At 34.9% G+C, this 16,513-nt stretch overlaps 1 protein-coding gene across 50 annotated transcripts in view; it reads right to left on the bottom strand.

The window, feature by feature from the left end:
• Positions 1 to 1,029: 1,029 nt before the first annotated feature.
• LOC127655377 (serine-aspartate repeat-containing protein I-like) overlaps positions 1,030 to 16,513 on the bottom strand; it is a 36,904-nt gene continuing 21,420 nt past the window's right edge. Inside the window, exons 11-33 of one of the 50 annotated variants that reach the window (XM_052143156.1) lie at positions 15,124 to 15,147; positions 14,931 to 14,954; positions 14,473 to 14,496; positions 14,134 to 14,163; positions 13,941 to 13,964; positions 13,604 to 13,627; positions 13,101 to 13,124; positions 12,745 to 12,768; positions 12,242 to 12,265; positions 11,916 to 11,939; positions 11,413 to 11,436; positions 11,054 to 11,080; positions 10,915 to 10,953; positions 10,389 to 10,427; positions 8,999 to 9,034; positions 8,310 to 8,363; positions 7,150 to 7,182; positions 6,324 to 6,353; positions 5,800 to 5,859; positions 5,676 to 5,708; positions 3,341 to 3,457; positions 1,884 to 1,934; positions 1,030 to 1,761 (exon numbers count right to left, since the gene is read on the bottom strand). In XM_052143156.1, the coding sequence (XP_051999116.1) occupies positions 1,733 to 1,761; positions 1,884 to 1,934; positions 3,341 to 3,457; positions 5,676 to 5,708; positions 5,800 to 5,859; positions 6,324 to 6,353; positions 7,150 to 7,182; positions 8,310 to 8,363; positions 8,999 to 9,034; positions 10,389 to 10,427; positions 10,915 to 10,953; positions 11,054 to 11,080; positions 11,413 to 11,436; positions 11,916 to 11,939; positions 12,242 to 12,265; positions 12,745 to 12,768; positions 13,101 to 13,124; positions 13,604 to 13,627; positions 13,941 to 13,964; positions 14,134 to 14,163; positions 14,473 to 14,496; positions 14,931 to 14,954; positions 15,124 to 15,147 (818 nt within the window). In that variant the 3' untranslated portion in view covers positions 1,030 to 1,732. The remainder of the gene's footprint in view (positions 1,762 to 1,883; positions 1,935 to 3,340; positions 3,458 to 5,675; positions 5,709 to 5,799; positions 5,860 to 6,323; positions 6,354 to 7,149; positions 7,183 to 8,309; positions 8,364 to 8,998; positions 9,035 to 10,388; positions 10,428 to 10,914; positions 10,954 to 11,053; positions 11,081 to 11,412; positions 11,437 to 11,915; positions 11,940 to 12,241; positions 12,266 to 12,744; positions 12,769 to 13,100; positions 13,125 to 13,603; positions 13,628 to 13,940; positions 13,965 to 14,133; positions 14,164 to 14,472; positions 14,497 to 14,930; positions 14,955 to 15,123; positions 15,148 to 16,513) is intronic. The other 49 variants (XM_052143157.1, XM_052143159.1, XM_052143158.1 and 46 more) reach the window with 49 other exon arrangements.

Below are 16,513 nucleotides of genomic sequence, written 5' to 3'. Positions count from 1 at the left end.
ATATATATATATATATATATATATATATATATATATATATATATATATATATATATATATATATATATATATATATATATATATATTATTTAACATAAGAATTACAATTATTATTATTATTAATTATTCATTACTTATTTTCATAAATACTAAAATATATAAATATTATAGAGTTATGAAATATTATTCAATGTATTACAAATTAATATAGTTGTGAAATATTTATTATTATTGATCATAAACAGCAAGTGTACTCTGTGTGATTTGTTTGAAATAAAACTAGTTTTCACTTGTTTGTATAGTTCTGGTTCGGGACATTTAATTTACAATTTGAGATTGCTGAGCTATTATTTGCACAAATATTTCAACATAAATATTATTAAAAAAAAAAGATAGATATTATTTAATATATAAAAAATATTGGTATTATTATGTATTACTTATCTGCATAAATGCAAAAATATATAATTATATTTTCTCATGAAATATGAGTCAATATATAACAAATAAATGTTATGAAATATGTATTATTATTGATCATAATCATCATAGTTATAATAACGAAGTGCATTCTGTGTGATTTTATTTAGATAAAAGTAGTTTTCTCTTGTTTGTACAGATCTTAATTTACATTTTGCAACTGTAATAATGAGCTATTATTTGCAAAAATATTTAAATAGAAATTTTGTAAAAAGTTACAAAAAGAATATTGTTATTATTTAATATTTATTACTTATTTGCACAAACGCTATAAGACAGAAATACTATAAAAAGCATTCATATTAATTAATTCATATGATTTAATAACCAAAAAATATGAAATACAGTATGATTTAATATATAACAAATAAATATATTATAAAAAGAGTTATAAGATATTATTCATTATATATATATATATATATATATATATATATATATATATATATATATATATATATATATATATATATATATATATATATATATGTTATTATTAAATATTATTATTGAGATTTATATCATCATACACTGAGAGATTTGTAGTCTTCTGGTTGGTCATTTTATTTTCATTTTGAAACAGTGTGCAATTAACTGTACAGTCATTTAAACAGAATCAACCCTTTATTCAAAGTCAAAAACAAAGTATTTACAGAATTTAAAAAAATGTCTATTTGGTCAGAACAAAATTTCATTTTGTGAATTATTCCACAGTTTCAGGTCTGATTTATACGTATCAGTGGCTGCTTGACATCAAACAAAACAATGTGATTAACGATATAGCAAGAAACTAATTTTTAATTAAAATGAAAATGCCTCATCCAAAAAAGGCTGTCATGCACGCACACACACACACACACACACACATGCACGCGCACACACACACACACACACACACACACACACACACACACACACACACACATGCACACAACACACCATTTAAACTGTGAAACTACATTCAAAACAAAAACAGTCCTTGTTAACTAGAACTGTAGTCGAAACAGAAGGAAATGAGATTATGAATAAGGACTGTTATCTGACACAGGGACTTTAAATGAATGTGAAATTGACATTTGTGTGTTTATCCATTCAACTGTGAATTTATGATGAAAACCCATTTATTTGTGAAGGGCAGCATGATCCTTAAGCTGTGTAGATATGTGTTGTTATAACATGCTGTTCCGATGTGAACCAGTTCACAGTAGCATCATGGGAATTCAGCGCTCGCACGACACGTTCACTGGTACATTCATGATGAAGGCAGAAGATTGCTTAAAACTGCACATGACAAAAACAAAAACACACATCAATATGTCAATATCATGTGACATTATTTGTAATATTGATTAAAAACTGTTTTTGACAGGTGAAAATGAGCTGTCAAGGAATTGAAGGCTAACCTTGAGGGTCGTTCTGTGTGCCGTTCTCTTCTTTGGCGCTCTCTGGGTCACCTGAGGAGAAACGGACGTGTTTGATGACTGACTGCTGTGAATAATAGAGCTGATCACAATCAATAACAATCACAATTTGTCGCAATAATTCCATATTTGACGTAAATATATAAGCGGTTCTCACGAAAACTGTCCTGGTCGTATTTAACCCATATCAATAATCAATACACAAAATAAATAATGAAATTATATTTTGCATAATTAAGCCAATACATTTAAACAGAAGATTTTTTTTATTTTTTAGCATTGTAACATTATTTTCAGGACAGTTAACCCTTTAAGCCCTGATGAAGTTTTCAAAGATTTCTTGTTTCAGTTGCATTCCCAAAATTAAAGAATTATAACTCGACAAAACAAACAAGCATGTCGACTGTATCTGAGAAACATTTGTGTTGATACGACAAAGCAATCAAAAGTTCCAACATTACAAATATAATTGATCATAGTGTCCAAAAACATCTCCAAACAAATAAAAGATAATAATTGTACATAAGAACTAATTACACATGCAAACACAACAATGACTAAAGGTTTGCATAGCATGCACACATGATTTTAGTCATGAGATTTCACAGAATGAGTTTCATTCTGTGTCATTTGAGTCATCATTGAGTCTGTGTCATGTATTTGGCGCCATCTCCTGGTGGCCATATGTAACATTGTGCTTCATGTGGATTATCTAATGATCTATACATCTGATTATCTTGTGTGTGGACTCGATAGAATGATAGACTCTAAATAATCATATGTGAGATTTTATGTTCCGTTGATCTGTTGTGAAGTTATAAGCAAAAACGCTACATATAAGCAGCGCAACATAATTGTTAAAGATGAAGCTCTGCAGAGATGATTTTCAGTATACAGTATAATATATACAGTATAATATATACTAGAGGTAGACCGATATATCGACAAATCTGTCAATAGTTACCAATAGTTTTTTCATCATTTCAAAATAAAAGTCCTCTGTGTGTTTCAGGCTTGTTTGTACTTATAAGTCCCACGTTATTGGCCAAATCTTCATTTTTTCTGGTTATTATTGGGATTTTAATTGAACAATAAACTGGATCTGGGATTTTATTCACTTTGTATCTTTGTCTTTGTCCATAGTAAAGACATAAATTGACATTTCATTAAAAACAATATATATATATATATATATATATATATATATATATATATATATATATATATATATATATATATATTTTTTTTTTACATTCAGCCAATTAATCAGTTATCGCCCTTTCACACCATCTTATCGTATCGGCAAAATCCACTATCGGTCGACCTCTAATATACATTATATACTGGCTTCATGATCAATCAAGACTGTGATGATGACTTTGTTGTTTATTATAATCAGTAAAATATTGTCAAAGACATATTCTAATGAAGCTACAAACCTCTTTGGACTTTGAAACACAGTTTTTTCTTCTGATATGTGAAGTAACCTGCAATTGCACCCACGGCCGCCACTGCGATTCCACAAACAACACCAACAACAGTACCAGATCCACGGTCTGAAACACACACGAGAAGAAATGTGAGAGCTTTGATCTGTTTGGTTGTTTACTGGTCCACCAGATAAGAGTCTCTATAATATTCTGCTCTTCAGATATGACGAGTCTCTCCTTCAATGTAAGTCTATGGGAGTAAAGCAGCAGCACAACTCTCGTCAACAACAGTATAATTAATGTCTGGAGCACAAACACTGCAGGACGACCTAAACACTGAATGTTTAATACTTAAGAGTTAGAGGTTTGATCAAATCAGTGACAGATGAATGCATATGATTCGTGGGCCATTTATAAAACATCATTTTGTGAAGGAAATTAACCAGTGACAGAAGTTCTGAGAGATACGCATAACCCTCCACTAGATGGCAGCGTTACATTAGACCCACTTCAGATCAAATTCAGAATATGCAACATGGACAACTGTAAGTACCTCCAATAAATGCAGCAGTGTCACTTCAAATCAACATGAAACAGTTCACAACCCATCTTAACAAAGACGTTTCAAACATAAAATTTGATCACAAAGGTCTATGACACTCATTCATTTATTTTTTTATAATGAATTAAAATAAGAGTAATTTGTTAGTGAATCAGACTACACTGATCAGCGCTGTGTGTTTCATGCTTTAGATTCAAACGAACTGACTCATAAGAGTCATTTGTTTGGGAATCAAACTATGCTGGTCACACTGTGTGTTTCATGCTGTAGATTCAAAAGAACTGACTCATAAGAGTCATTCGTTTGGGAATCAGACTACACTGGTCACGCTGTAAGTTTCATGCTTTAGATTCAAAAGAACTGACTCATAAGAGTCATTCGTTTGGGAATCAGACTACACTGGTCACACTGTGTGTTTCATGCTGTAGATTCAAAAGAACGGACTCATAAGAGTCATTTGTTCGGGAATCAGACTACACTGGTCACGCTGTAAGTTTCATGCTTTAGATTCAAAAGAACTGACTCATAAGAGTCATTTGTTTGGGAATCAGACTATGCTGGTCACACTGTGTGTTTCATGCTTTATATTCAAAAGAACTGACTCATAAGAGTCATTTGTTTGGGAATCAAACTATGCTGGTCACACTGTGTGTTTCATGCTTTATATTCAAAAGAACTGACTCATAAGAGTCATTTGTTCTGGAATCAGACTGTAGGAATCACTATCAGAGTATTTTAGTCTGGTGTTCCATCTGCATCAGCAGATAATTTCATATTTGGGTTTGGAAGGACATGAGGGTTAGTAAATGATGACAGAACATACATTTTCCCTTTAAAAATGTGTTTTATGTTCTTGTTTGCACTAGTGCAGGTGTGGCACTTATCAGCAGTCTTTGAACAGAAAGTCATTAGTACACATGTCACAGTCATCCCTCTGGAAGCTTCTCTAGAATCTGACAAAGCGCAGCAAGAAATGACACATTCACTGACTGGAATGTTTGTGTGCAAAAACCCCTCAAAACTAATGACAGGCAAGACTGAACCTGTGAACCTGATTTATAGATCCTACAGCAGATAAACAAGTGAAAGTGATGCCCAAAACAAAAGAAGCTTAACAGCAGTTTACAAGAAGTAAAAGAGAAAGTGTGGCTTCTGTCATCATTTACTCACCCTAATGTTGTTCCAAACCTGTATCACTTCCTTTCTTCCGTGGAACACATTCGAACACATTTGAACACAGTCGTGGTCATAATAAACTATAATTATATGGAATTTAGCTGCATGAAGAGTCTTCAAAATGTCTTGGAACTGACATGCGGGTGAATAATTAATGCTGAACTACTCATTTAAATGGAACAGGAAGTAATATGTGCAATAATTGCTGATTGTTTTCACTTCAGTAAACATAAAGAGAAGAGTTTGTGCAGTTTGCTTGGGTGGGGTAGCAGGTCTGTATTATAGATTATGAAGTCATGCAGTAGATTCCGATGAATCATTTGTGCTGTTTGCTAAGTCAAGCATCATTACATCTATTGATCACAGTGACTTAAAGTGTTAAATGTTCTGTGTAAGTGGTCCAGCAGTGGTTGTGCTCCAGACATGAATCACGTGTCTTGTTGTGCTGTTACTTTACTAAGAGATCAAACTTACCAGTTTTACCTGAAGAAAAGAAAAAAAAAAGGAAAACGCCCATAGACTTACATTGAGACTTGAGGGTGCACCTGGAAGCAACAATCACTCTTCTTAAAAAAAAATGTCAAAATCAAGTTAAATATATCTTACCACTTGGGCCAGACGATGCTCCGGCACTGTGTGCTACAATGAGAGGACAGACCATAGAAATGATTAACACAAGATTTTGGCAACAACCATATAGATAAGAAACAAATGACAAAACAAGCCGAACCTTTCCCAGGACCGCTGTCACTTGCGCTGTGCGTGTCTGCATCGCCAAATTCATTCTCTGCTTTAAACAAACATCTATTATTGTCTAATTCCACTGGTGTACAACTGAGGCCAGTTTTTATAAAAAATGACTATGCAGTGTAAAATGTCCCCAAAGGTATATAAAACATGCGGATGCATGAAGGATTCGGAGTTCAGCGCGTCAAGCGCCCCCTACAGGAATAAAACAGTATTTCTCAAAAGACACAGTCAGTGGCTGACAACATGTGTAATTTCGTTCTGTAGGTCTGTTAAGCACACAAAACCTTCATATGTGGAGTTAGTGAAGATGTTAAAGGCGTCCATAACCACCCCCCCCCCAACAGTGGCATCTTGGTGGTGCTGGGGCTTGAACCCCCGACCTTCTGGTCAGTAACCCTGAGCCTCAACCACTGAGCCACCACTGCCCCAGTGCCCCATTAACAGCATGCATTAAAGATAGCAATGTATGTACATGTCCAATTCTAAATCCAATAAGCACATTACCTAAATCCTCTTCTAGTTGAGGGTCCTCATCTACAATAAAACATACATGATAAATTCTCTGGGAATGGATTTGTTTATTTGCACCGTCTGCGTCACTTTACTGCCATGATTCACTACAGTAATTATGCAAATCATGTGCTAGTGCGAACATGCCCATTAAACAGGAGCTGCTTGCACAACATGATCACAAACATATAGATTGACTAATAATCTATTTCAATTTACAGTTCTCGAACAAAGCAAGCAAATGGGTGTATGTTGTGATCACATGGGAAGGTGCAAACTAGAAGTTATTGGAGACACTAAACATTCGTTTTTCATTTCTGCTACAACAATGTGATCTTCAGCTGTTACACATTATTCAAAATCGTCTGATTATTTATTCCGATCACTGTTTAAATTCCAATCACATATTTTCATCCAATTAGGAGAATTTAAAATAAATACAGAAATGGCGTTCAAATCAAATGTATGTTTTTAATGTTTTTAACGCAAAGCGCTCCGGTTTTATGTGCATATAAAATCAAATTTGGGTTGGCAGAGTTCAGCTACACTAAACGGACCAAAAAGAGAAATATTTTAAACATTTGTAAACGTTTTAATATTTAAAATACTATTATTACAGACATTTAATCCTGTGCGTAATTTATTTAGAGAGGAAATCATTCATTTAATTGCATGTTTAGGTACATATACATATAGGCTAAAGAAAACATTGTTAATTGCAATTAATGTATTTGTTTGACAATTAATTCTCATCCATAGCATTAAGACAATTCTAGTAAAAAAAGGACACAAATTAAATAGTTTTGTATTCGCCTCTTACCTAAATCAGGGAAAGTGCCAGACAGAGCAAATCCTGCAGATTTTACAAGGAGGAAAATATACATAAACTTACAGCAGAATGCAACATACAGTCAACAGTAGCAAGGCAGGTTTGCAGGTATCAGATGCACGTAACCTTTGACCTACACTGTGTGCAAAACTAAAGACAGCTGCATAGTCAGTGAATGACTAAACAAGCTTTTGTGTGAGTTTAAAAGATGACCTAGTGAATATTTATGAGCTCAACACTCATTTCCTAGTGAAATTACATAATATTAATACTATTAGGTGCAGCATTCAGAACCAGAACTATCAGTTTCATATTGTACTTTAACCCTTTAAGATTTCCTGTTTCAGTGGCATACCCAAAATGAAAGGCTCATAACTCGAGGGTCAAGTGTTTCGTATCATTGTATAGAAAACGTCTCACATTTTTTTAATGATATAGAATATGATATGATGTAGACTGAGACTCTCAGCCAAAGAAACTGATGAAAAATCACAAAACAATTTGAGACATTGAGACAATTGAGATTTCACAGAATGAGTTTCATTCTGTGTCATTTGAGTCATCATTGAGTCTGTGTCGTGTATTTGGCGCCATCTCCTGGTGGTCATATGTAACATTGTGCTTCATGTGGATTATCTAATGATCTATACATCTGATTATCTTGTGTGTGGACTCGATTGAAAGATAATCACAGACTCTAAATAATGATGTGTGATATTTTATGTTATGTTTATGTTTCATGAAGTTATAAGAGAAAACGCAGCATATAAGCAACACCAACATAAATGTCAATGATTTAGCTGTTACTCGCTATATTTTTGTCTGTGAGTAAAACAAATAGGCTGGTTGCATTTTACTCTTTAAGAGCTTTCCAACAACATATGACACATGAATATTTGATCAGTTTGATGTTTTTACTAATTGCAATAATACGCACAATTCAAAACGGAACATTTCTGATTTATCTGCAGATTTTAAAGCACTTGTTCAGTTTTGGTCTAATGTCTACATGCATTATAAAGTAGAACTTCTAAATTATTTTGTGTTAGTCAAGACTGTAGTTATTAATATTTTGACTATTATGTTTTTTCTCACGCGGGCCCATCAAAGCGTAAAGGTTTAATGATAGTAAATGATTGACAGTTACAAACCTCTCCCAGCTTTCGCAATTTCTTCAACTGTTTCCTCTGTTACTTCACTGGAGTCTGCAGAAACAATGCAAAACATGTTTCAATTCAGTGCTGGAAAAGACACTGATAGAAATGACGTTTTTAACATTTTAAAATAAAAAAAGACTCTTTTGTCTTGCTAAGGCTAATTTCATAGCTAACATTTGATGTTTCCTAAATACACACAATTAAATCATATTTTCACACTTTTTTGCATAATTTGGCAAAATTACAGCTTGATAGGAAATGATGCACCCTAAAAAGTGATATTTCACTTTGTTTTGTCTCATATTTCAACTGTGGGACAGTCGTGAGTTTTGACAAATTGACAGAATCATTTTCACACAATAAATATTGAAATGGTTTCTGCTTATTTCACTCTTTGTTTAGATGATCATAGTTTCAAACATGTAATAATTACTATTTTAGTGATGTATTTTCATAGTTTAATATTGAAAGTCTGGGTCAAACAGTCAAATCTACACATAAGAGACATTTGAAAAGTGCCCAAAATAAATGATGATGACATTGTAAAAGGTTTTTTGTATTGCAAAAAGAAAAAGTTGATATCCTGGTGATCGCATTCATTTTTTCTAAATTAAGCTGAAATACATGAATTCATGTTTTAACTCTAATGCTTTCAAGTTTTGGAGGAAATGATTACAACACACCTGTTTCAGCAGGACCTTCAGGTGTATCTGCTTCATCTAAACATGTAACACATGTGGAAAAAAAGTTGAATTTGTTACCATAAACATCAAACTAACGATGCAATGTTTTTAGGAGCATAAAAATACATAGCACACAAATATTGGAGAAGTTAGTACATTTTTAATCTTCTTGGTATTTTTCAGTATTAAATGAATTATAAGTATATTTATAATCCTAAAAGGCATCACCGGGGTCTGTGTATCTCAGTGAGTATTGACGCTGATTATCACACCTGGATAGAGTCACATGGGGTAACCAAATTGGGCTGGTTGCTAGGGAGGGTAGAGTCACATGGTGTAACCAAATTGGGCTGGTTGCTAGGGAGGGTAGAGTCACATGGGGTAAACAAATTGGGCTGGTTGCTAGGGAGAGTAGAGTCACATGGGGTAACCAAATTGGCCCGGTTGCTAGGGAGGGTAGAGTCACATGGGGTAACCAAATTGGGCCGGTTGCTAGGGAGGGTAGAGTCACATGGGGTAACCAAATTGGGCTGGTTGCTAGGGAGGGTAGAGTCACATGGGGTAACCAAATTGGGCCGGTTGCTAGGGAGGGTAGAGTCACATGGGGTAACCAAATTGGGCTGGTTGCTAGGGAGAGTAGAGTCACATGGGGTAACCAAACTGGCCCGGTTGCTAGGGAGGGTAGAGTCACATGGGGTAACCAAATTGGCCCGGTTGCTAGGGAGAGTAGAGTCACATGGAGTAACCAAATTGGCCCAGTTGCTAGGGAGGGTAGACTCACATGGGGTAACCAAATTGTCCCAGTTGCTAGGGAGGGTAGAGTCACATGGGGTAACCTCCTCGTGGTGGTGATTAGTGGTTCTCTCAATGGGGCGTGTGCTGAGTTGTGTGTGGATCGTGGAGAGTAGCATGAGCCTCCACATGCTGTGAGTCTCCGCGGTGTCATGCACAACGAGTCACGTGATAAGATGCGCCGTTTGACGGTCTCAGAAGCGGACACAACTGACACTTGTTCTCCGCCACCCGGATTGACGCGAGTAACCGCGCCACCACGAGGACCTACTAAGTAGGCATTCTACTAGAATTGGGCATTCCAAAATTGGGAGGAAAAGGGATCAAAATAAATAAAATAAAATAAAAAAGAGGCATCACCATTGTGGTCCTACAATATAAAGCTGCCTTAAATTGCAGCCTATGTAGATAGCACACTAGATTTTGAAAAATACAGTAGTCCTGAACCTGAGAGGAATATTGTGCATTATTATTGTTGCATTGAGTCATTTCTATTTTAAAACTCCCGACATTCTCTCACACACACGGACTTTGACAGGAAACACAATCCTAATAATTGATGTCTTATAAAAGAATAATTCAATGACTTCTTTCTTACCTTCACTTGGTTCCTCTTGTGCTGGTTCCTCTGGAGCTTCTGAAAAACAAACATTAACCACTTCAGATGGTTTCTAGAATAAAGCTGGTGGGTCTGATCGGGTCACAGACAGCAGACAAAATGCTAAATGCAACTAAATATTTAATTGTGCATAGTTATAGTGAAATAAAGACTTTTAAATGGGAGGAGATGATGTCAAACGTTGTAAATAAAACCAGTTGAGAAGCACTGATCTAATGTATGGAATTGTAATAAAAGTATAACAATAAACAATTTAGTTCCTAACTAAACAATAAGACATTTTAGTTTAAAAAGATGTATACCCCTGTTTATTGGGTCGTGTACACGTGTGATATAGCAATGTGTTGACTCTGTTATAGTTTAACTGTGGCTATAAAAAGTCGCACATAAAAATGTATGGATATTGTTTCTGCGTAACCAAAACTAAACAGACGTCACAATATAGCTTTGTAAAAAGATGCTATCAGTCTGTGAGATACCAGAGAACAGTAAATCTTTAATTTACCTGTTTGAGTGACTTCAGGTTCATCAACCTGCGGATTGACTTCAGAGAGACGAAAAGATTCAATCAAACAGTCAAATATTCAATGTCTGTTCCCTTAAAACAGCAACTTACAAACATGACATGACATTAACCTGCCTACCTGTTACATCTGCATCGCCTGCAGCATCTACAAATACAATGAATAAACACTAATCAATACAAAATACTCAAGAAGAGAATTATTCAGTATATAAACCAGCAGGCGAGACATGCACCAAACAGAATGCATTTAATATGCTTTAAGCTCTCTCTTTCTCACTTTCCTTTTCTCAATCTGACACCTATATACATGATAAAACATGTAGCAATGCCTAGCTACATGCTAAAACATGCTTGAATAATGAAGATAATGCTAGCTACATGTTAAAACATGCTAGCAACCCGTAGCTACATGATAAGACATGATAGTAATGCCTAGCTACATGCTAGACATTGAAAAATTACAAGAAAGCAGCTCACCGGCATCTGCATCACCTGCAGCATCTACAATTGCAATAAATAAATACTAATCAATACAAAATAAACCATCTAAAGCAAACATCTTCATGCTAAAACATGATAGTATCATGCAAACAACATCTAGCTACATGGTAAAACATGCTAGCAATGTCTAAATACATGTTAAACATGCTAGAAACACCTAGCTACATGTTAAAACATGCTAGTAATGCCTACCTGTATGCTAAGACATGTTAGCAACATTCTACCCATTCCTAGCTAAGTGCTATGATATACTAGCAGTGACTAACTACATGTTAAAACATGCTAGTACTATGCTAGCAATGTCTATCTTCATGTTAAAACATGATAGTATCATGCAAACAACATCTATCTACAAGCTAAACCATGCTAACAACACCTAATTACATGCTAGCAACCCCTAGCTACATGCTATATCATGCAATGTCTAGCTACATGCCAAAACATGCTAGGCATTGAAAAAAGACAAGAAAGCAGCTTACCCGCATCTGCATCGACTGCAGCATCTACAAATACAATAAATAAAAACTAATCAATACAAAATACTCAAGAAGAGAATTATTCAGTATATAAACCAGCAGGCGAGACATGCACCAAACAGAATGCATTTAATATGCTTTAAGCTCTCTCTTTCTCACTTTCCTTTTCTCAATCTGACACCTATATACATGATAAAACATGCTTGAATAATGAAGATAATTCTAGCTACATGTTAAAACATGCTAGCAACCCGTAGCTACATGATAAGACATGATAGTAATGCCTAGCTACATGCTAGACATTGAAAAATTACAAGAAAGCAGCTCACCGGCATCTGCATCACCTGCAGCATCTACAATTGCAATAAATAAATACTAATCAATACAAAATAAACCATCTAAAGCAAACATCTTCATGCTAAAACATGATAGTATCATGCAAACAACATCTAGCTACATGGTAAAACATGCTAGCAATGTCTAAATACATGTTAAACATGCTAGAAACACCTAGCTACATGTTAAAACATGCTAGTAATGCCTACCTGTATGCTAAGACATGTTAGCAACATTCTACCCATTCCTAGCTAAGTGCTATGATATACTAGCAGTGACTAACTACATGTTAAAACATGCTAGTACTATGCTAGCAATGTCTATCTTCATGTTAAAACATGATAGTATCATGCAAACAACATCTATCTACAAGCTAAACCATGCTAACAACACCTAATTACATGCTAGCAACCCCTAGCTACATGCTATAACATGCAATGTCTAGCTACATGCCAAAACATGCTAGGCATTGAAAAAAGACAAGAAAGCAGCTTACCCGCATCTGCATCGACTGCAGCATCTACAAATACAATAAATAAAAACTAATCAATACAAAATACTCAAGAAGAGAATTATTCAGTATATAAACCAGCAGGCGAGGCATGCACCAAACAGAATGCATTTAATATGCTTTAAGCTCTCTCTTTCTCACTTTCCTTTTCTCAATCTGACACCTATATACATGATAAAACATGTAACAATGCCTAGCTACATGCTAAAACATGCTTGAATAATGAAGATAATGCTAGCTACATGTTAAAACATGCTAGCAACCCGTAGCTACATGATAAGACATGATAGTAATGCCTAGCTACATGCTAGACATTGAAAAATTACAAGAAAGCAGCTCACCGGCATCTGCATCACCTGCAGCATCTACAATTGCAATAAATAAATACTAATCAATACAAAATAAACCATCTAAAGCAAACATCTTCATGCTAAAACATGATAGTATCATGCAAACAACATCTAGCTACATGATAAAACATGCTAGCAATGTCTAAATACATGTTAAACATGCTAGAAACACCTAGCTACATGTTAAAACATGCTAGTAATGCCTACCTGTATGCTAAGACATGTTAGCAACATTCTACCCATTCCTAGCTAAGTGCTATGATATACTAGCAGTGACTAACTACATGTTAAAACATGCTAGTACTATGCTAGCAATGTCTATCTTCATGTTAAAACATGATAGTATCATGCAAACAACATCTATCTACAAGCTAAACCATGCTAACAACACCTAATTACATGCTAGCAACCCCTAGCTACATGCTATAACATGCAATGTCTAGCTACATGCTAAAACATGCTAGGCATTGAAAAATGACAAGAAAGCAGCTTACCCGCATCTGCATCGACTGCAGCATCTACAAATACAATAAATAAAAACTAATCAATACAAAATACACAAGAAGATCATTGTTTAGTATATAAACCACCTAAAGCAAACACATTTATGTTAAAACATGATAGTAAAATGCAAACAACATCTATCTACAAGCTAAAACATGCTAACAAAGGCTAACAACACCCAATTACATGCTAGCAACCCCTAGCTACGTGATAAAACATGCAAGTAACCCCTAGCTACATGCTAAAACATGCTAGTAATGCCTAGCTACATGCTAGCAATTCCTAGCTTCATGCTAGGCATAGAAAAATTACAAGAAAGCAGCTTACCTGCATCTGCATCGCCTGCAGCATCTACAAATACAATAAATAAACGCTAATCAATACAAAATACTCAAGAAGAGAATTATTCAGTATATAAAACCTTAAGTTACATGTTAAACCATGCTAGTAATGCCTAGTTACATGCTAAAAATGCCTAGGTTCATGCTAGGCATTGAAAAATAACCAGAAAGCAGCTTACCGGCATCTGCATCGCCTGCAGCATCTAGGCCTACAAATACAATAAATAAACGCTATTCAAAATACTCATGAAGAGAATTATTCAGTATATAAAACCATCTAAAGCAAACATCTTCATGCTAAAACATGATAGTAAAATGCAAACAACATCTATCTACAAGCTAAAACATGATAACAAATGCTAACATTACCTAATTACATGTTAGCAACCCCTAGCTATGTGTTAAAACATGCAAGTAACCCCTAGCTACATGCTAAAACATGCTAGTAATACCTAGCTACATGCTAGTAATGCCTAGCTTCATGATAGACATTGAAAAATTACAAGAAAGCAGCCTACCTGCATCTGCATCGCCTGTATCATCTACAAATACAATAAATTTAATTTAATTTAATTTGACCAATTGTCACACATTATACATACATTTCTGCATATACATGGTGAAATTATTTATTTTCACATATCCAGCTAAGCTGGGTCAGAGTCAGGGTCAGCCATGATACGCCCTGGAGAACATCGGTTCAAGGGCCTTGCTTAAGGGCCCAACAGTGATGTCTTAGCGGTGTTGGGCTTGAACCACAACCTACTGATCAGTAACCCAGAGCCTTAACGCTGAGCCACCACTGCCCTAACAAATGCTAACAACACCTAATTACATGCTAGCAACCCCTAGCTACATGATAAGACTTCCAAGCAATGCCTAGCTACATGCTAAAACATGCTAGCAATGCCTAGCTACATGCTAGCAATTCCTAGTGTCATGCTAGGCATATAAAAATGACAATAAAGCAGCTTACCTGCATCTGCATCGACTGCAGCATCTACAAATACAATATATAAATGCTAATCAATACAAAATACTCAAGAAGAGAATTATTCAGTATATATAAACCTTAAGCTACATGTTAAAACATGCTAGTAATGCCTAGTTAAATGCTAAAAATGCCTAGCTTCATGCTAGGCATTGAAAATGACAAGAAAGCAGCTTACCGGCATCTGCATCGCCTGCAGCATCTACAAATACAATAAGAAATAATCAAGACAATATACGCAAGAAGAGAATTATTGAGTATATAAAATCTATCTATCTATAAATTCTTAATTACTTACTAAAACATGATAATAACCTCCCAGGAATTTGCTAATAATGCCTAGCTACATGCTAAAACATGTTCGCAATGTCTAACTATATGTTAAACATGCTAGCAACAACTAGCTACATATTAAAACATGTTAGCAATACCTTTCCTGCATGCTAAAACATGCTAGCAACATTCTAGCAATTCCTACCTACATGTCAAGACATACTAGCAATGCCTAGCTACATGCTAAAAACATGTTAGTAACATGCAACCAACATCTATCTACAAGCTAAAACATGCTAACAAATGCTAACAACACCTAATTACATGTTAACAAACATTAGCTACATGCTAAAACATGCAAACAATGCCTAGCTACATGTTAAAACATGCTAGTTTTCCCTAGCTACATGCTAGCAATGCCTAGCTTCAGGTATTTTTCTAACTGATCGGACTTATGGTTTTCGCACAGTAGACGATCAAAAAACAGAAAAATCCCATTCAATTATATAAAAGGGAATGTTCAGGTGAGCCAAGACTATTCGAACTCCAACTATCAAAAATTCAAGGTAGTAATGCCTAGTTATATGATAAAACATGCCAGTAATGCCTAGCTGAATGCTAAAACATGCCAGCAACATTCTAACAATGCCTAGCTACATGTTAAAACATGCAAGTAACATGCTAGCCACATCTAACTACTAGCTAAAACAGGCTAAAAAATGCTAATAATGCCTAACTACATGCTAACAACTTCTAGCTACATGCTAAAACATGAAAGCAACATATGTTAAAACATGTTAGCAATGCCTAGTTACATGCTAGCAACATGTTAGCCATGCCTAGCTTCATGCTAAAACTTGCTAGTAACATGCTTGCGACATCTAGCTATGTGCTTAAACATGCTAATAAAGGCTAAGGACACCTAACTACATGATAGCAACCTGTAGATATGTGCTAAACGATGCTAGCAACATGCTAACAATGTCTAACAACATGCTTGGAAGGCCTAGCTACATGTTACAACATCTGTATCTTTCATGTATCTGTAGCCTACAGGTATCTTTAAATCTTCCAAACTTTCAATCTGTCTGTCTGACTGAAGGGCTTTTTAAACCTTAAACATTTTTCAAACTACTTGAACTAGGCCAACCTCAAAGTGTGTACAATCTTTTCAATGGAGTTCAGTATGTATTACCGTCTCAAGCAGTAATAATGTTTGACAGATGTGGCCACTATGAACTGTGAACAGCATATAGGTTTGAAACAGCATGAAGGTGAGTAAATAATGACCGATT

This window comes from Xyrauchen texanus, chromosome 14 (genome assembly GCF_025860055.1).
Source record: "Xyrauchen texanus isolate HMW12.3.18 chromosome 14, RBS_HiC_50CHRs, whole genome shotgun sequence".
Lineage (NCBI taxonomy): Eukaryota > Metazoa > Chordata > Actinopteri > Cypriniformes > Catostomidae > Xyrauchen > Xyrauchen texanus.
The sequence above is the reverse complement of the archived record's forward strand: the minus strand, read 5'-3'. Positions and strand labels throughout refer to the sequence as shown.